Here is a 22,245-nt window from a genome sequence, read left to right as displayed (position 1 = left end):
CCTATATAAACTACTCACTGTACTGTGTGCAAGTACTGTATAACTATTCCTCACACTCTCATTTTTATCTGTGTTTTCAGTAGTTAGACTAGATAACACTAGGTTGCAGTTACAGTTTGTCAACGAGTAAAGTAACCAAACAAACTCCAATTGAGGTATGTACATTCTTATATGAGTCTTCAACTGTGCTTTAGATGAATTCTTATTCCTTTAATGCTTTAACTAAAGCGTCTTTAAAAAACTTTAATGAATATAAACCCACAATCATTTCAAGCACTTGTAGTGCACTATATAATAGGTAACTGATGTTATGTAACACTCTTTTACTATGCTGCCATACTGCCTCAGGTTCAGCAGTAACATTTGAATGTGTGGTGGCATGGTGCCACTCATCGGTCCTAATTTCTCTGCCTGGGAAGAGGCTGGATGACTGGCATCTGGAGAAAAGTGCAGTACAACAGAGCAGACATAAACCTCAGGACTGATGGAACGACCTGGGAAACAATCAACATAATTCTGATTCACACCGCTGCTCACTCGCCAAGGAATTATGGCAGTAGCCAAGACAGTCACTTAACCTGCACTGAGAGTCTGAGAGGTGCAACACAGCTCTCACAACATTTACAGCATGGCTGGATCTCTTTCTCCTGCTGTGCCAACAGTTGCCACATTGAATAAGCATGCAACTCCCACAGTAAAACGGGTTCAGTGTGCATACCTAAGGGTTCTGAGCAGCCGGATAAAATAACAAGAGAAGAAAAACCCACATTGAAAAAGGATAATATGGTTTGATTCTTTCCATGCTGATGGGTCACCATCATGCTAAAATGAAATGCAAAACATAACCATATAACAACATATGCTTCTCAAATTTTAAATGAAAAACTGTATCATATATATATATATATATAATAGCACACCCAAAATTGCAAATTTTGTCATCAGTATTATTTTAGTATTTTTTTCATAGTCAATAGTATTTATTTATATTCTGAATTCGCTATTATTATTATTATTATTATTATTATTATTTCAGTTTTTATTTTAATTTTAGTTTAGGTTTTAGTAATTTTGTGATGTGCTTTTGTCTTTTGTCTTTTTTATAAGTTTTTTTTTTTTTTTTTTAGCTTTTTTATTTCAGTTTCAGTAATGTTTGTACTTCAACTTATTTTAGTTAGCTGCCAAGACAACATTTCTAATGTTTAATATTTATAAATAGCCTATTGTCTACATTATTAGTTTTGGTAATGATAATAAAATTATCATTATCAAATTTTTTTTTACACAATTACTATGAATGTTAATGGTGTCCGAAACAACACTGGAACCCTACTGACCTCAAAATATAGTTTTAGTTGAATAACCGAACTTTTTGAAAGGGGGACTGAGAATAACCATTTTTTTAGGCCTGAAAATGAACATTTGGTCCAGTGCTGCAGTGCTGAACAATTCTGGCTGTTTGTGAATGAACACTTCCTCTTTTGAATTTTTTTTGACAACCATATATAAACGGTGCAACGTTCAATTTGGTTTCAACTCAATTTTCACACCAGTCTGCTAAACCAATCACCATGCCCATACCAAAACACAAATGAAGTGAAATACGCTTAAATATAAAAGACAAAACAGGAGATTCTGGAATTTTGCTGTGTAAATGCGTTATCCCTCCTCTTATTCATCACCACTAATCTGGCGAAAATAATCAGGATTAAAATTTGCACTTCGGGGGTGAAATGATTACAAATCAGAAAAAAACAAATAATGGGCAGACGCACAGACACAATTAATGCTTTAGATTCGCGCTTCTTTGTTAACTGCCGCCGTTAAAATGAACAAATGCAACCTGCTGTTGTTCATGAGCATGTCTACACAATGCGTGCTGTCTGTCATGATGCAGCGTTACAAGAGACGCTGCGTGCGCGCTCGCAGGTGACATTTGAACAGTCGCGAGTATAAGACAGGTGCGACAGAGCTGATGTTAACTCGGCCCTCACCCTCTTATCAGTGGTCAACAGACCATTTCACATCTGAATCCATGACAACAGGCTTAGCAAAGAGGTTGCTTAGCAGCAACTAATCCAATGAGCGCCGGGCGGCCTATCAGTATTAGTGACAACAGTCTTAGCCAATTAACAGATACTCTGAAGATGCTTTCCTACATGCCATTTGCTTTCTGATCTGCAACATGCTGATTTAAAATATGTCTGACACTGACTATAATTGACGAAACAAGCCTCGTTTTATTACCAGCGCAAGCAGTATTGAATTGTGTAGGCTAAGCATTGCGCGCATTTTCTGGATTCATTGAATGGATGCATGTATAACTGGATTAATTAAGATATCATTCGAAATGCAAATTACAAAGAGCTGCCTGGAATTAAAAATATTAGGAATTCGATTTAGACTACACTTAATTGGCACAGGAAGAATATAATGAGAAAAACGGATACATGTGGTTCCTTGACGTTCTAAGAAATGAAAGTAGGCTAAGTTTCTGATTTATTGCGATGTGATTGCAACTTTTGACTTAATGTTACTAATTTAGTTTTCCAAATTGTTCACGATTTCAGAGAGAAATTAGAAATGCACTTTGGAAAATGACCAATAGAGGACTCTCTTTCATTAGAGTATCTGTCGTCTATGAAAAAACGTCCTCAGATTTCACAAATATTTATTCGGTTTTCATGCAACTTATTTGAATCAGATAGTTATTATTAGCAAAATTATACATATATTTTTTTTCCCGAAAAGGATTAAGAAATGGGTTAAAAAGTGACAGCAAAGAGATTTATAATGTTGCTAAAGCTTTCAATTTCTGTTCTTATGAAGTTAAATGTTGAAAAATGTGTATCATAGTTTGACAACTGTTATAATGGTTGATAAGAAATGTTTATTGAGCAGCACATAAGCATATTAGAATGATTTCTGAAGGATCACGTGAGGCATTTGTCACATTTGACGTCACCGGAATAAAATAATTTTAGAATATAAAAAAAAAATACTTATTTAAAATTGTAAAAATATTTCACATTATGATTGTTTTTACTTTATTTTTTTGTAACCTAATACAGTCTGATGAACATAAGAAACTAAGAAAGCAGAGAGAGAGAGACACAGAGAAAACTTATTCCCAAAACCTTTAAGCCACAATTTAAAATAATAGAATGATGATCATTTGAAATGTTTAATACACACATAAGCTTATCGACTTCTGCAAATTAAACCCTGGTCGAAATAGAAAGTGTGTGACTTTTTTGGTCAGTGGACAAAATTGCATTATACAAATATGCTGCACATGGGCAACGGAACAAACTCACCAAATCTCTACTATGGTAAAACCACGACTCTCATGTCCTAAAAACAGATTTCGGTATTTAAAAAAAATAAAATAAATACAAAACGGTCACTGGTGTACCCTTTTTAAATGTACCAAAATGTGCACCTGAGGTAATAAAATGTACCTTTAATGTACTATTTTGAGGTAAACCAGGTACAAAGATGTACCCTTTGTCACCCCAGTGACAACTTTGTACCTTTTTTTATTCTGGGAGTGAAATGTAATGACAGTAGGAATTTTGTGATGTCCATGAGGATGTGTATGAAAAGTAAATTTCATGTGAATACAATATAACTGTACAACAATAAAACATCTTAAGGCAAGCCATGGTCTGTTGAATATAAACCGAAACACTGTCAGGTTTCACTGGAATTTCTAGTTTGTTTTAAATAACTCAAAACCATTTACAGAAGAAATGAGCACATAACTCTTCCTCACTCTGAAAGTCACATTCCTTCCTTTGGCATTCCGTTCCTTTTCTGCTATGACAGTTATGAACAAAGCAGACTATCCAAAATGGCACACTATGTTTATGCAATTAAAAACTGGGAAAAAATCCAGACATACTGTCACCATAATAACCATCACTGCTTTTGGTGCATATTCAGTTTCCTCTTCATTTACAAAACATTTGCTTTTTTTCAAAATTACCATAACACAAACTAAAAAGAAATAATGAGACACATTAAATATTGAGACAAAGTTTGATCTACATTTATTATATATTTTATTCTGTCTATTTGTCATTCAAAAATAAAAAATGCAACAAGAATGCTAGAATTTATCATTGAAACAATCATTAAAGAGTATTTACATAACAGAATAGATGCTTTTTAAGTGTAAGGATCATCACTTCATATTAATATACATTCTTATTAGTTAAAAAAAGAGGTAGGGTCAAACTGCTTCATTTCAGATGTTCGGAACAGCCTGGAAATGAGTTATTTCCATGATCGAACACAAAGATGATGACACAATAAACAATGTACACTGTAATTAAACCCACTGCACACATCTCATTCAGCATCAGCATATAGATGACAGAAGAAGATTCAACATAAGGCAACAGAGAAAGAAAAAAAAAGCAATCACTGAACATCATTCATATGTGAGTCACAGAAGGATAAAAGAGAGAAACTGAGTATGATGGACAATATTAATTGTGAGAAATGAGGGGAGGAGATGACAAAGCAAAAGCAAGTGACCGTCACTGAGGTTTGAGTGGTTTTTAAGGCACCATCAGCAGCTGTATGGAAACCAAATACTGAAATGTGTTTGTATGATGTATTCTGTGCATCTCAGAAGTCTTAAACCAGATCCACATAAGTCACACTGTAATTATTATCAGGAAACATTTGATTCTTTTCTATGCAGCATTTACTCACTGAGAGTGTTTATTGAGAGTGATATCAGGATCAATTTGCTGTTCTAAAATCCTCAGAGAAGAAATTTGTCCATCTTTTCCAACAAAAGAATAAAATCTAATTTACGTGAGCTATGTAATAGCAAGGAGACACAAAGTGGGTGGATCTTTATCAAGTGTGCATCTCTATGCTGAACACAACATGGGAATAGTTAAAACTGATTTGTTTATAGTAAAAAAAAAAGTAAAAATTATATGCATCATTGCTATCTTGGCATTATGGGTGTCTAAAAAAATATTAAAAGAACACCCCAAATCCTCCAAAAGTGAAATAGAATTCTTTTTTGCATTTTCAGAGAGTACGTCACATCAGAAAAATGGGATCATGTGCAGAATTGCTGATGCAGAAGCCCAGATATGATCATGAGATCACCTCAAAAGAAGTTTCCTTCATTTATCAATGTACTGCCAGGCGATGCTTTAACAACATTACGATCAATCGATTGCAAACCCTGCCGTAATATATTCCTGAAAAATATTCATGTTACTGAAGCACCAACAAAGATATTTGGCATCACAAAGTGTGGTAAAATGAAGGAGGAACTAATTAACCCGGTGGCAACCAAGTCCAAAATTTAAGGGTTTCCCTTAAAATTTGAAAAGTCAGATGTTATATGTATTTGTATACTGTATTGGCAACACTGTGTCCTGCTATATTGATGAGCATCTGAGTGTAGTGGAATTGGTCTGTGGTTGGTCTGTAGGCGGCAGTGTAGAGAACAGTGCGCATATTGTGCTTATTAATGCACGCCGTTCATTATGAGTTTCTGGTGGATCTCCAGAGAAGTGTTGTCCTCTTTGTTGTGCTCGGAAGGGCTCACATCTTCTTCCCAAATCTGAGCAGCTTTACGGATCTCATCCAGAGTGTACTCCTGAAGGATGGTCCCATTTTCAAACACAGTCACCAACATGTCCTACAAACGGAGATAATATTAAAGGATCGCATATTATGACCAGCACTATTTACATTTTTACATACACAACTGTTCAAAAGGTGGAAATCAGTATGATTTATCTTTTAAAGAAACTAATACATTTATTCTGCAAGGGTGCATTAAATTGACCAAAAAGTTATATATATATATATATATAGAACAAATGATAGGTAAAAATTGATAGCCTGAATGCACTGTAAGTCGCTTTGGATAAAAGCATACATTTAATTTAATTTAATTTAATTTAAATGTATATAAAACATATGCTGTCCTTTTGAACTTTATATTCATCCATGAATCCCAAAATAAAATGTTCATTGTGTCTTCAAAAATTATTAAGCAGCACAACTTTCTTGAGTAGTAAATCAGCATATTAGGATGATTTATGGAGGATCATGTGACACTGGTATAATGGCTCATGCTAATTCAGCTTTGACATCCCAGGAACAAATGAAATGAATTGTATAATTATCTTTTATTACATAAATATTAATTGTTATAATATTTCACAATATTCCTGTTTACTGTATTTTTGACCAAATATATTCAACCTAGAATTGCCACAGAACTAAATACAATTATATATATGCATCCTCCGTTCAGTAAAGTTTAATGTGAAAAAAAAACAAAAAATTTAATAAATGCTAAACTGTGGCACAGTATTTTCATATGAACAATCTTTGGGAAAAATCTGGGAAAAGGAAGGTTAAGATGTTGCAAAAAAAGCTGATTTAACCTCCTGTGGTTTGCCTGCTCCTCTTTCCACCGTCTCAATGAGGCCATCTGAATTTCTCCTCAGAGAGAGACGTCCACGCTTGGACCCTTTAGACGGGTCCGTCACTGGCTGCTTACAGACGTCCATCTATGCAAACACAAATTACATGATATATATATATTTTTTTAAAAACAACACTGCTCAAATGTACTTGATTAAACAGGATGTTTTAAAAAGTGAAACTGATAAAGAAACTCACGCCTTTGCCATTGGTCTCCACATAGCTGCACTTAAAAGCGCAGTTTAGCGTGTCTCTGTTGATTTTCTGCAGCAGTGCACTTCCACAACCGAAAAACACATTTTCAGCACTCCAACCCTCATCGCTCAGTTTCTCAAGAATCTGTGCTAGGCAAAAATAAATAAAAAATTCATTAAAACACTGATCAGGTTATGATCCATGATTTACCACTGGGTAATAGGTAATAATTATTCATAACCAAACAGTCATGAATGATTGATAAATCAAGTTAACCCTGTACACACAATTCCACACATTTCATAAAGTAATATTAGTATGTGATAACATGCTAGTCATATGAGCACTAGAGTGTGATCCAAAAGTCTGAAACGACAGTGAAAAAGCTTCTATTTTGCATTTCTCTAATATAGTCTAATAACTTGAATTACTCATAACTATTTGATTTGCATTTAAATTGTGCAATAATTTGCATAACAATGTGTGTGCTAATTGAAAAATTGACATGGATTTCTGAACGTATGATTTATTTTGATGTTTTGCTTTACTGGCAGCAGTGCTCAAGTCTGCTTTTGTGTAAAAGCTGAATGTTCTCCAGTATGATTTGAAGACGATTTTCCAAAAGAGCACATTGTGTTTCAATGAAAGTAAGAACATACGGCAGTCTGTACCAAGGAAATCACATGATCATGATCAATGTCACAAATTTGACACACACACACATACATAGAATATAGTCTCTTATGCTCATCCAAGGTTTCATTTACTTAATACAAAATGCCTTAAATGTTAATACTGTAACATATTTTTTACAATGTGCACTAATTTGCATCTTACTAAGTCCAAAACTTTTGAACGGTAGTTCATGTTTTTGTTCTCTCTTGGTCTGAGGTTTAGTTTACCTCATTAATCGAGTTCAGATCAATTCCATCCCCCTGGATAATGCGCAGGTATGATGGGAGCACCTTGTAACCAACTGAGTTTAGAGAACATCCGAAACACTCCTCCAAAATCTTTATCACCTAAAAGCAAGACAAGAGACAAATAAAGGAGAGAAGCAAGTGAAAATTAAAGGCATAAAGGGCTATAAAGCAAGCTAATCGATCTTAACCCCACTATTTCATTCATCAAATGCAAATATATAAAAGGAAAATCAATATTCCAGAGCATTACATTCACATAGACCAGCCAGCTCTGTTAAGTCACAGTGCAGCACAGTGCTGGAGAAAGCCTATTTGTTTGAGCCTTGACTCCACTAGAATAAAGTTAAATCACTGAAACAGTTGCCTTAAGGTCTGTAGTGAACACTACTCCACTCTGAGCACACTTGGTACAAGATACACACACCTCTATGAGGGTTTGAGCGGGGTCCCCGGAGTCTGGACGAATAATGAGCGCAGAATCCTCACTCCTCTCCATCACTCTCTCCTTCAGCTTGTCCCCCCAGATGTGCTTACAAGCCTTAAAAATATCATAACTGTCGCTAACCACAGCTACAGGCCCAGAGGGAAACTGCTCCAGCATACACTCAAACGCATCTTTCTCTCGGCTCTTGCCCCAGGAGATGATAGTACTACAGAGACATGAAAAACAAAGTGTGACAAACCTTCTTCAAATGGTCTACTACACTAATAAGTGAAGTCCCGCCCACTCATGCTTTAATTTAGTTTGAAGGTGGATAAGGTGCATTATAAATAAACAAGTTTCACATTGCTAAACAAGAATCAGAAAGAATCTTTTTCTGCATATGAGTCATTAGTGTCTAACGATACTTAGCCATAGAGCTATACAAATGTCGGAGTGATTCATGGAATGGTTGAAAAACATGAATTTGAACTATATGATGATGGAACAGCGTCACAGAAGAAATGGCGTCATTTGAAATAAAGAGTGAGAGCTATACTGGGAAATGCACTCAACCGCACAGACAAAAGGCGATACAGCAACGAGATGGATGAATGTGTAGCTACTAATAGAACTAATTAGAATCAACGGAACAAATGCAAATTAACATGCAGGTGTTAACGTCACCGTTGAATTTCACGACACAAGCTGTTTGAAATCGAAGGCAGCCTTTTAACGGACTCACTGCAAAATCAGTCTTAAAGGGAAATTCTCTACTGGTCACTAATTTCCATGCAATCACAATGAAGTTTTCAAGCTAGAAAAGAACACAAAAATATCCATACAAATTGTTATAGTTTTGTGTCAAAACAGACTAAAACTTAAGCGGTTTATGACTGAAAATCTTAACATCTTCTCTAACAGGTTCATGAGAGTTCATGAGATTTGTGAATGAATCATTCTTTTGAATCAGATTTAATTTGGTTTTCCAATTAAACTCGCCTAATCTGATTTACTGAATGGGAACACACACTCAATGCCGTCATGATCACATATACCTCTTATATGGTGTTTCTGTGTTATTCTCTGAAGCTTTGAATGCTCCAGTCCCCACTTAATGTAACTGCATGGAAAAAAGTTTTTAAAAAAAACAACCATTACAGTCTTCAAAGTATTCTTTTTGTGTTTCAGGGAAGAAAGCAAGCCATATGGGTACAGAGTGATATAAGGGTAATGATGTTTAATAAATTCTTAATCGTTTTAAACATAATTTTTCATAAACTAAACTAAAACAGGTTTCAGCATTTCAAGCTACCAAATCATATCCAAAAATCTTAAAGGATTAGTTCACCCAACAATGAAAATGGTCAGTAAATACTCTTCTTCCTGTCGTTCCAAACCCATAAGACCTTTGTTCATCTTCAGAACACAAATTTAGATATTTTTTATGAAATCCGAGAGCTTTCTGACCCTTCACAGACAGCAATGCAACTGACACATTCAAGGCCCAGAAAAGCAGTAAGGACACTGTTAAAATAATCCATGTGACATTAGTGGTTTAACCGTCACATTCATAATGTTATGAAGTTATGAGAATACTTTGTTTGCAAAGAAAACAAAAATAAAAACTGAATTCATCAATTTCTTCTCTTCCATGTCAGTCTCCGCCACAAATTCACGAGAGTACCATGACACATGCGTGTGATGCTGCTGACGCAGGAGCCGGCGTGGTAATCTTGTGAACATGCGTGGATGATTGACACAAAAGAGAATAAATTGTTGAATAACTTAATTATTTGTTTTCTTTACACACAAAGTGTTCTCGTATCTTTGTAAAAATTAAGGTTGACCAACTGATGTCACATGGACTGTTTTAGTGATGTCCTTACTACCTCTTTGATCCTACATGTCAGTAGCGATTCTGTCTGTGCAGGGTCAGAAAGCTTGTATTTCATTTAAAATATCTTCATTTGTGTTCTGAAGATGAACAAAGGTCTTACAGGTTTGGAATGACACGAGGGTGAGAAGTTAAAGACAGAATTTAAATTTTTTTGGTGAACTATCCCTTTAAAGCTGTGCTATTTTAGTTTTATTTAGTATTATAAATACTATCATAGTATTTATCATTTCACTTTGAAACTTTCCTCAGACTTAATTTCTTTCAGGCGATCAGGTTTTAGGTGGGATGTTACAAAAAACTAAATTTGATTATGCCTTGTCGAAATGAGTGTGCAGTAAATACACAAGTGCATTACTGTACCTGTGTTCTGCAGCAGGGATGGAGAACCCAGCCATAGGACATGCATAGTATCGTTGTGCCATCAGCAGACCCGCCACTGTATCTGTGCTGCAGAAATTCACCAGATGAGCCGCTCCACCAAGTGCTGCCGACTAGATCAGTAAAGAAAGACACAACCGAAATGAGTCAATTAACCTGTTTAATGTCAAACCTCAAAGTCTTTGTTGTACAATGATGTTTTGCGTCTCCAGTGAAATCCAAAAGTTCAAATGTTGGGATTTCTCTCACGCCATTTAAAACATTAGCCGATTCCCATTATGTTTATCCTGTTTTTATAACTGTATTATAGACAGTGGCTTTTAAGAAGCAAATCATAAGAGAGGTTGTGACTTTGACATTTAAAATCAATTGTGTGCCCAATTTAAAGCCAGTACGACATTTTCTATATTCCCCTGGTTAAACACTCAGGTTATTGACTGTCTCAGTTCATTCATCGCAGGGTCACAGTAATCAGGGTGGATTTGCCCTTTAGTGATAGTCAAGGGAAGGCTGTTGCTCTGAAAAGTGAACCTGTCTGATTCCAAGCAAAATCTCTTTAGCCCCCTGAGGAGAGCATCAATATTTCTTGCTCTACTACAAGGTGTATATTTATGTGGGGATTTGAAGAGTCTATTTCTTTTTCTTTTTTTAATTGAAGAACTGATGAGATCTGGGCTTGATATCAACCCAGGGAAATCAGATCCACAACACGGCTTTAGTCTGCCGCTGTGATTGTAACAAGGATCTAGGGACTTTGTCATGTAATTGTCAATGCAGTAGAGGTCAGTAACAGTGATCAACAGGGATCAACGATGGATCAGCATAAATACCAGTGTTATTTTAAATATTATTTATATACTATGATAGAATTTATTCATAATTTAAATAAGCTTTTATTTTTGGGAGTTTTCATTTTGATTTTAAATTGAAATGTTAGTAATTTTGTGCTTCTGTCATTTTATATATTGTATTTAATATTCTATTTAAACTGAAAAAAAATAGCACACAACTTGTATGCATTTCTTTTAAGGTACTTTTCCAATACATTCTACTAAACTTCCATTTTTCCACTTAAGAACACAATTCATATGGGTTTAGAAGGATTTGAGGGTGAGTGAATGATGACAGAAATTTTGCTTTGGATGAACCTCTCCTCTAAAAGCAAATTAAATCTATCACTGCTTTCCCTCTGAACAGTGATGGAGAGTGAGCAGGAACCCTGAGTATCAGAGGCATTAAACTCTGCTTGGCATCATTAATCTCCTCTTGAAACCATCATTAATCCTGTCATCCGCAACCTAGAAAATACACTATCAATATCCCACTGTCCCTAATGAAGACTCCATAGATTTACACAGCATGCTTCAGTCTGTTGTCAGCTGCTGAGGGAGAAGTGCTTTGGGCTTTCTTAGATCCCACAGACATAGACATGTTCTTTCCCTTAAAATTTGTTTGGTTTCTTCCTTTCTTAAAATGATTTTTGCACTTACTTTTCTGACAAAGTTCGAAAAAGAGTAACATGGAATATTGTCATGTCATATTTCATGTAATTGTCAGTGATCAAACAGGCTTAAACACACACAATAGCAATATTACACTGACATTTGGCAGAGAAATGTGCCATAAAGCCAGATAATTGACCTTGAATAGGTGGCTTTTTTCTTTCTTTCGTTGGAAAGTCATGTTATCCAACATGAAAAATTCTATAGGACATTTATCGACATAAATGAAAAGTTTTAGTTGGAAGAGAATTATATAAAATTAAACCAGAAATAAAATTAAATATTAGAACAGTGGTATTATATTTCTTATGGGGTTACAAGGGTTGCAAGTTCAATGTCTGAACTTCATCTCTGCTAAATGTCTGCTAGTAAAAAAAAAAAAATTAAATTAAAACAAATAAAATAAGATATTAAAACCATAAAAACAAATAATAAAAATTCCGAATCAAATCAATAAAAATGAAAATGACACCTTAGTACAGTGGCACTATATTTGCTATTGAATTACAAAGGTTGCAAGCTCAAAACTCTTTTTAAACAAACGTTACAAATGAAATTAAATCTTATAAAAAATAAAAAAATAAAAACTTTTGAATAAGACAAAATAAAACCTTTTCAGTGAAGTGGTGTTAAATTTACTATGAGGTTACAAAGCTTGCAAGTTCAAATCACTGCTAAGGTAAATAAATAATAATAATTAAAAAAAATTTATCAAATCAAATTTTCAGTAAATTGGTGTTATATGCGCAGTCGAGTTGCAAAGGTTGCAAAATATGTTTTTCCTTTTTTTTTTTTTTTACATTTTAAAAGGCAACTGTATGACAGTGAATAAATATTAAGAGCCGGTGTCATAAACACTTCAGTTCTGCCCGAGTTGAGTCTATCCAGGTCTAGAGATGCTCCCGAGCAACACTTGAACCTTCTATAGACGGTTTCAACGGCATCAACATAAACAAACGTTACTGTGCGTGCGTGCTTTTGTGGACCTAACTTAACTTCCGGTAGACTCTATTAGAATCAATAACAACAGCCAAGTCCCTCTAGAGTAGATATTTTTTGATAACAAACAAAATATGTTTGCTGCGTGGATCAGGCGGACTTAATGAAAATGCTAATTCATTCTTTGCCAGCAGGAGATGTTTTAAAGCATAGACATAAAGCGCGAGAAATAGAGGTTTCCCCAGTAACAGCTGTAAACAAAGCAGACGCTCACACGCTCCTTTATCAGACATATAACATGCAAGTCCTCCTTCAGAAATACAGCGATATAAAAACACCCGTGCCTCGTTTTGATATTTAAACATATAAATGTAAGGAATTATTATTATTAAACGTGCAGTACGTATGGTTACGTTACTCATGTTTATTTAACAAAGCCTTTTTGAAAATCGATCAGTTTTAAAATTGTGGCGAGTAAATAAATAAATGTATGGGAAACACATCCCACAGCACAACCACCTGAGCCCAACTTCAGTCTACTCATCACCTTGCCTTTAACTGCGTTTGTAGAAGGCACCGCAGCCAGACCGATATACACAACACAGACCGGAAGTTAACTTAGGTCCAGGCGCGTGCGCCCGATGAAACCGTCTATATAGATTTGCTTTAATTAATTAGAAAGTAGTGATGTCATACGCTTAAGCGTGCTCAATAAAAGTTTTTGTTTACATAATGTGTGTGTAATGCGTCACCATGTCCGGTTTTAGATCATGGCGTACTGGTCTCAAAAGGGCACCACAGAGGGGTTATGTCACACCTCATCAGAATCCAGTGGTCTCACTTTCGCACACAAAGGTCTCCTACGCTCAGCACACCCAGCCAGTCAATAATAAACTCACTGCTTATGACTAGACACCTAACACCTGAACCCGTCACTGTGTGATATAGATGGAACCTGGGAGAGTTGACCTTTACACAGCAGACAGACCGATTCAAGAGCCAAATAGTCATCTTTACTCACACAACTCTTCAAACAGCACCACACGATGACCCAAAACCCATCAGCGTGACAACCTCACTCAAACACGGCCAACAATCAGGGCTCTCATACCTTTGAAAAATACAGAAATCGAGAGCGGCCTGCATTGCTTGCATTTCAAAAGGTCAGGTCTGATGTCCTTTTGATTAAATGGAATGGCCTCGTCTCATAATGAATCGATTTTCTGCATTCACCAAGTAATGTCTGATTTCATCTTCCCCAGAAGACCAGGCTTTCGTTAAAAAGCATGGAAGAGAGAAAGACCACGTTTGGCTTGAGCTTTGATTTCAAGGCTAAAAATTAATAAAAGGTACAGATTTTAACACAGAGGCACTTTGACGATTTCAGTGTTCTTCAGAATGTGCTTTGAAAGGCTACAGAAATGATGAATTCAGGTTAAAATAATGTCATGCAATCAGTAATACGTGAAAATTAGTTATTTTCTATATAGTCTCTTGGAGTCATAAAACATATAAAAGATTTTGTTTTTCGAACTATCAGTCACACAACACAAAACAGAGTAACTGGTTATGAAAACTAGAATTACTAGTAGGGGTGCACGATATATATCGGCCGATGATTAATGCGCATCTCGTCAGTGAAGCCGGTTATTTAATCAGTGGTAAATTCCAGCAGGTGCGTGATTTCACATAGAGTCGCATTAATCATGGGCCGATATATATCGTGCACCCCTAATTCCTAGCAAAGTGTTATAGTCACTGTGCTGATCCAGTGTTATTTTAGTCGTTTTTACTCTGGTCCTGACCAGGAAGTGTAATTACCAATCCATGGCCATCATACCTCTTGCGAGGACACCCCTCTGTAGCCAAAATCATGCAGTTTGACGTCCAGACCCTCCAGGCTCCCTGACGTGGCCTTCAGGTGCTTGGCCAGAATCTTTTTGAACTCCCTGGAGATTGTTGCCACGGTGATGGGGTACCACATTTGGAGCAGCATTGTCTGTGGGGACAGAATGCACACAATCACATGTACGTCAGAGAAGACCAAAGATGGCTTGTAATTGCGCTCACAATTTTCATAGCCCTAACCATCAAAACCACACTTCATTGATCTGTGGCCCTTAAGGACATGCACGTCAGCAAACGACTAAGACAAAGAATTCTGAACCATTTGTGTGTTTCTACATGTTTTTCTCCAGTCTTGACATCAGTACATAAACTGTGCACTTTGATTAAGCTGACAGAATGCCAATAGGACTTTACAAGCAACAGGCAGGATCTTAATGTTCCAGTCAGGTTGGGCTTAAATTCTTTGTGATATCTTGAATAAAAGACACTTTTTTATTAAGGTATTAAACATGTGGCTGTTGTTCAAAAACAAAATAACCATAAGCATAAAAGTAGATTATTTTGCAAGTTGCAGTTCTTTAGAAAGCTCTTTTATTCGAAGGAACTTTAAGTTCATTACAGGGACAATCCACCCGGAAAACAAGTGCCTTGCTCAAGGACATCTACATTACATTTACTTAACAGTCGCTTTTATCTAAAGCAGCTTACAAACAAGGGACATCACTGAGGGAGAGCAAATTATCATACAAGAAACAGTCCTGCAACATAACATTTCAGGAGTAATGCAAGTAAATGGGACAAATGTTAAAAGAAAAGTTTCTTTGTGGTTGCTGCAAGTTTAATTTAATTTCTTATGGATGATTTGTGTCTTAAGCTGCTTCTGAAAGGTTTTGATGGTTGTGATGGTCTTAGCAAGTCACGAGGGGGTTGTAAGCTTGCTCTACCACTGAGGAGCAGAGAGAGAGAGAGAGAGAGCGAAGGATCTGGAAAACTACACTGCATCTCATTGTGATGGAACTGTCAGGAACTGTAATGAACAAATACTGCAGTGGAACAGTCGAACACTGCACTTTCAACGACAAATGATGGGCCTGATTCGCACGGATTGCATGAACGGATTACATGTATGTATAAAATAAAGTGTTTGTCAAATGCATTAATAAATAGAAATATAAATATTCAACCTTTTTATTTATTTATATTAGGACAATGAATTGAGTCACAATGTTCATTGTGGATTAAAGGCATGCATCTTCAGACCTGGTAGCCAAAAAAAAATAAAACACTGTCTACATAATTACAACAGCAAGGGATGCAGGCCAGGTCAGTAACTAATGACCTCATGTCCTCACTGACCCCTCCAGTCTGTCCAAACCTCCCTCAGTTTTTTGGTCCAGGATTAGCAGCTAGGAGCATGCTGGAAATCAAAGCCTGCTGTCATCCTGAACAACAGTACGGCAGAATCATCCAATACGAAGTAATGTGCCGCACCATCAGCTTTACGGACTATGCTGACAGTCAGACATTCAGAGGGGCTTTGTGTTGCTGTTAAGATTGTTGTAACAACAAAAACACTTTTGTATTAGATATGGTTCATTTCAAATTGTGTGGGGTCTCAAACAAACGTGGAAAACATGACAAAAATATATACTGATCACATGATCATAAATGGATCCTTTAGAAAACTGCCTTGAAAGCACCAATTTGTGAAGGGAAATCAGTAACTTACTTTAGTTTGATATGACCCTTTGAGTAACATCCCTTTTCGAGCAACATTTTTCAAGGTTAATTAAATGCTGTTTGGACTTTGTTCTTTGATCAAACTACCATTCAACAATTAGGATCTGTAAGATTTTTTATTTCAGATTTTTTTTTAAAAGAAGCCTCTTATGTTCAACAAGTCTGGATGTATTTGATCCAAAATACAGTAGAAATGGTATTATTGTAAAATATGATTAAAATAACTTTTCTATTTAAATGTGTTTTAAAATGTCATTTATTCCTGTGATTGCAAAGCTGAATCTTCAAGTGCCACATGATCCTTCAGAAATCATTGTAATATGCTTATAAGGGGCTCAAGAACCCTTTCATAACTATCAAAAAGTACAGCTTAAAATCTTAGCGAAAACTATGATACACGTTTTCAGAATGCTTTGATGTAGGGCGGTGCAAAAAATCCAATGTGATTTTCATGCACATCTCGTCAGTAAATCAAAGATACGCAAAAATGCGTTCATAATCGGCAATGATGTTACGTATCTTGTCAGTGATCCATGGCTCTATGTAGTAAATGCCGCTCCATCTGAAAGCACACGCTGGAGATTAACTACTAATCACAGAAGCGGCTTTACTGATGAGATATGCATGAAAATTGCATTTGATTAGAATTTGCACAGCCCTACTTTGTTGGATTAAGTTAAAAAGAACAGCATTTATTTTAAAACTTTTGCATTCTTGGAGAATATTTGTGTGTTTTTTTTTTTTTCAATTTCTGAAACATTCATTTGGACATTGCAGAACAACATTTGCAATATCTGCATTGGCTTCTTTTAAAAACTGTCTAAAAAAAAGGACTAGTAATACCTCAATAAAATTGGTGAGCCAGAAGAAATCTGGATCCGTGTTCTCCACAGTGAAAAGAACGTTCCCTCTGGGGATGATCTTCCCCTCGGGAACTGCTTTGATACGGATTGGAAGGCGGCCATCATATTTCTGACAACACAATTAGGGAAAGGAAGAAGGCATGTGGTCGTTATCTCCATATGCTCTCATCTCCGGAACAAAGTAAGCAGACTTCAATGTCAAGTAATTGTCAAATATCTGAAAGGAAACTTCTGTTTGTACCTCTAAAACTTTCCTCCATCCCTCTTCATCGAACACTGACTGTTTAAAGTGCAACTGATAAAAGACTTTCGCCTCCTGAATCTTTTCCTCTGTGACAACTCGACCTGCAAGATATTTACATAAATAAATGAGATCAGAGATATTAAAGTCTGTTTATAAAGCACATGCTCTTTAGAACATGCCCTACATGTAAATACTAAACTAACAGGCCATTTAATAATAAAGTAAACGCGCAGTTTTGTTCAGTAACTATTATCAAATGTCAATTTCTCTGGTTATAAATGCAAAGTTTATAACGCCCATGACCTCTTTCAGGGAGAATGCAATACCGTGCAATGCCAGAATAACTTCAAATTCAATGAAATATTCATTATGTTAAGAGGGAGTACAAATAGTTTGGCTGGAAAGAAACATTAAATCAGTGGAGACCGAAAAAAAAAAAACGCTGCAGTTCACACATTCTGCTCATAGTTGCAGTTTGAAACAAAACACATAATACATACTTTGGAATACTTTAAATGAAATGGGAAGCTTAAGGGGTATCAGCCTTATGTAACTAGGTTGTTTTTGTAGACTTAATGTAGTCTTCTTGTTTTTACTTTCTATAACATGGCTGGTCTGTGTTCATGACCACTTTTATAAAAAATTTAATGTGTAAAAGCATAAGCCACAAAGGACCAATGACAGCATGTTCTCACCTCATGTCATTCCAAACCTGTATGACTTTCTTTTGTGGAGCACAAAAGAATAAAAAATTAAAAATGTCTTTGTCCACACAATGAAAGTCATTTGGGTCCAATGCTGTTTGAACCCCGCTGACTTTTAATATATGGACAGCTAAAGGATTTTTTTTTCACAAGAAAGTTATACACTTTTGCAATGGCACGACAAGAGAATGAATGGGTTACAAATGTAAAAAAAAAATTAAACCAAGGAATAGTTTCAAAACTGTATGACTTTCTTCTTAAATCTAACATTTTTAAACTCTTGCAGCTTGTTTTGACTGCATGTCAATTATAACTGCATTATAACTGTTCTGGAATGTGTGCTATTAGCAGTTTTGGGACAAGTTGTCCATTACACAATGAAAAAGCGTTTTTGGAAATGTACAAACTCAAAAACAAACAGTATGTGTAAGCCAATTGGAACTTCACAAAGGTTTTCGGATCACTGAAGGGGTTACACAATGATGAAAATAGTTGGAATTACCTGCTAGGTACTTCTTTAGAAGATACTGGAGGCCAAAAAACACCACCTCGTTATGCTGCCCCCCCTTTTTGTGCCGACACTCGAAATAGGAGTACACTTTATTGACATTGGGTGGGTATTGCTTGTAGTGGGTAATCTGGAAAGAAGTATTAGAGCATTGAGTATTAGTATAGTTTACACAATCTTTAATTCACCAGGTGGCTGTTTCATAAAACAAGTTTACCAAATAAGCCAGGCTTATTTCAGTTAGTCTGACTTATTTTGAACCTCACAATAAACCTGACAATATGTCAGACAAACTGAATAAACATTGCTTATTTGGTAAACTTGTTTTATGTAACAGGCCCAAGTACTTTTATTAATCTAACATTCAAAAGTTTGGAGTAAAACATTACTCCAGGCTTCACTGTCACATCCTTTAGAAACCATTATAATATGATGATTTGCTTCTCATGTTGAAAACAGTAGTGGGGCTGAATATTTTTTTGTAGAAACTGAGTTTGATCAATAAAAAGTATAAAAGAACATTACATATTAGAATTATAAATATTTTGTAACATTATAAATGTCTTCACTGTCACTTCTGATCAATTTAATGCATCCTTGAAAAACTTATGAAGAGTGTTGCACTTCTGCATTCGTTCCTCATTCTTTTCAATCTGTCAGCTTTAAGCTGTGTTTATGGATCTCAAGGCATTTCATCAGTCTTGTTTACTGTATGCTGATACCGTCAAGCTACAGCTGGGGTGGGCTGAAACAGTTTCTTCAATTACAAGTACAGACCTGCCATTATATCCTGGACACAAATTTAATACTAAAAAGCAGCTGGTTTTCGATGCCCTGTGATACAATCTGCATAAACAACACACGGCCGCATTCTCGATGCCCATAATGGAGGGCTTAGTTTTGTGTCCCGTCTTCTTCACAGCAAAAAAAAAAATTAATATATTTGTATCTGCTTCTTAAGAAACAAATAACGGTCCATGTGATGTTACGTTAGTTGGGTTGTCAAAGATTATTTGTCAGATCAACCCTGAAAGTCTATTTTGCCTATATTTTGCCGACTTCTAAACTGGGCTGAATTGTAAAAACTATTATTAGTAATTAAACTCATGATTAAATTGGCCAAACACAATGGCCAACATAATTATGCAAGATATGAAAAATGCTAAACATTTTATGACTGCTGGGTGTTCCTCTGCATATGAAATCTGCTTAGCTTCATGTACAATTCTGAGTGGACCTGATAATCAACCCAAACCTGAGTCACTCATCAATGATACCTTGTGCAACCGGTTTAGGTCCTGTTTAGATTTCTGTGCCACTAGGTTTAACATGATGTAACAAAAGTGCATTCCTCATGGGCAGGTATCAAAATCTCATTAAACAATTAGTTATGCTATTTTAAGATCAAAAACATGTTAACATTTAATTTTTGTTGTATGGGATTTAAACATAGATCCAGATGGGATTTGTGGCTGGTTGTTGTGTCAGAGGTTTGTGAAGCACAAAGATTATTACACAACTCTGGCCAGTCAGCATTGGCCAAGGTGGAGAATTAGAGAAGTACAATTCTGAAATCTGTTGTAACGATCATTAAACCCAGCTGAAGACATTTAAAAATTACAGCCACATCCCAAAAAGCATTGAGCATTAAACAGTATTTCATAACGTGACATTATGTATAGTTTGTAAGTGTCTTGTTACATGATAGTAGCAGTAGTTTGACTTAATTGTTTTGTAATCACGCTACTTCAGATATGGTAGTTTTATCTTTTGATTTATGTGTTTTAACTGATTCCTTACCTGGACTTTTTGACAAGGTCAGATTGTCAAAGTGAAATTTAATAACCCTAATCCCAATCATGTAACTATTTACAGTAGCCTTGCAAAAAGTTAAGATAAAATCACTTTAATTCATAGCTGATAACTAAAATATGTAAATTCTGATTACTGATATATTACAGGTGGGGTTAAATGAGTTACTGCCCAAAGTTACTGTAACTGGAGTTCTAGATTGTGAGATTTAGTTATTTATATTATAAGTTTACATGAACATTACATTTAAAAATTAAGTCCTTTTGGAATGATATGGTTATAGTTAGTATTATTATTAATAAATAATATATAATATATATATATATATATATATATATATATATATATATATTTTTTTTTTTATGAGTTTCGATTCCTAGAATACTGAGTGACATGACGTCACGCGCTATGGCCTCGGCGAAGCTAAAAAGCTGCACAAGCCCCGCCCCCTGCGTTCAGCGTTCATTGAGTGGGGCATTTAAAACGAATTTGAGCTTTCACAGATTCCCCTCAACAAGACAAAATAGCACAATAATCGCCATAACTGTAGGTCATTCTGAATCATGTTTTAATTTACATTTCGTCTATTTACAAGGTCAAAGTTGGTTTTATTCCCACATAACGTTAACGTTATATGTTACGGTTAAGCACAAACGGCTAACGTTAGTGTCAGAACAGGCAAAGTTCTGTCATGCGACAGTGTCTGCCGTCTGTCAAACGACTCGATCCAGGCGATTCTTACCTTATAAGAGTCCGTCGCTAGTAAAAAATTGAAATCTTGAGCTGCCATCATCGAGGACAAAGTAAAAGCGAAACGTTGGCCCTTCGCTTGGGTATGTATGTGTTCCGAGCCGTGTGTCACCAGTCTCGATAATCTTATTTTCGAGACCTTCCGGGTATGCCAGGAGAAAATGTAATGAAATGCGATCACCTCAGTATCTTGTGTATGTGAGGGCACGCACGGATAGGTTGCATCGTCCAGTATCAGAAACAACGGGGTGGAAAGGGGCGGTGTCAGGCTGCACGTATGAAAGAGACGCTGGCCTACGCTCGGTGATGCAAATGTGGGCGGGTACATAAACTCAGAAGGCGCCTGAATATCTGAAGCTTGAAAAAGCTGCTGGGCTGCCTGTTGCTTGCAAAGAGTTTTGTTTTACATTTACATTTAGTCATTTTGCAGACACTACTTATAATTGGGGAATACATAAAGCATTCTTCTGAAAGAGGCAAACAAAAGTCAAGAAGCGCTGAAACAGTTTTCAGCTGTCGCAGGGATTCAGCATTCCGGATAGGGGTGGGAAGATCATTCAACCAGCCAGGAATGGTGAACGAGAATGTTCTGGAAAGTGATTTTGAGCCTCTCTGTGTTGCTACCACCAGATGTCGCTCACTAGAGGATCTCAGACTTCTGGAGGGGATGTAGACTCGTAATAGTGAGTGGAAGTAGGCAGGTGATGAGCCTGTGGCTGTTCTATATGCAAGCATCAATGTCTTGAACTTAATGACAGCCACAACCAGTAGCCAGTGCAAGGATATAAAGTGAGGTGTAACATGGGCTCTTTTGGGCTCGTTGAAGACCAGTCATGCCGCTGCATTCTGAATCATTTGTAGACGTTTGATTGTGCTTTATGGAAGTCTGGCTAGAAGAGTGTTGCAATAGTCCAGCGTAGAAATTTCAAGGGCCTGGACAAGAAGTTGACCAGCATCCGTTGGAAAGTGCCTGATCTTTTTTGATGTTGTGCAATGCAAACCTGCAAGATTGAGCAGTCTTTGCAATGTGAAATTTGAAGGTCAGCT

General features: G+C 36.1%; 1 protein-coding gene across 1 annotated transcript; it reads right to left on the bottom strand.

The window, feature by feature from the left end:
- Nucleotides 1–4,027: 4,027 nt before the first annotated feature.
- On the bottom strand, nucleotides 4,028–21,453 carry LOC127968168 (nicotinamide phosphoribosyltransferase). The gene is made up of 11 exons (XM_052569155.1): nucleotides 21,191–21,453; nucleotides 18,631–18,766; nucleotides 17,422–17,525; nucleotides 17,161–17,289; nucleotides 14,570–14,728; nucleotides 10,271–10,401; nucleotides 8,014–8,239; nucleotides 7,569–7,688; nucleotides 6,670–6,810; nucleotides 6,432–6,557; nucleotides 4,028–5,674 (listed from the first exon to the last, which is right to left on the bottom strand). The coding sequence occupies exons 1-11, from the start codon at nucleotides 21,239–21,241 to the stop codon at nucleotides 5,501–5,503; spliced, it is 1,497 nt and encodes a 498-aa protein (XP_052425115.1). The 5' UTR covers nucleotides 21,242–21,453; the 3' UTR covers nucleotides 4,028–5,500.
- Between the last annotated feature and the right edge of the window lie 792 nt (nucleotides 21,454–22,245).

The sequence above is a fragment of the Carassius gibelio genome, chromosome B11 (genome assembly GCF_023724105.1).
Source record: "Carassius gibelio isolate Cgi1373 ecotype wild population from Czech Republic chromosome B11, carGib1.2-hapl.c, whole genome shotgun sequence".
Lineage (NCBI taxonomy): Eukaryota > Metazoa > Chordata > Actinopteri > Cypriniformes > Cyprinidae > Carassius > Carassius gibelio.
The sequence above is the reverse complement of the archived record's forward strand: the minus strand, read 5'-3'. Positions and strand labels throughout refer to the sequence as shown.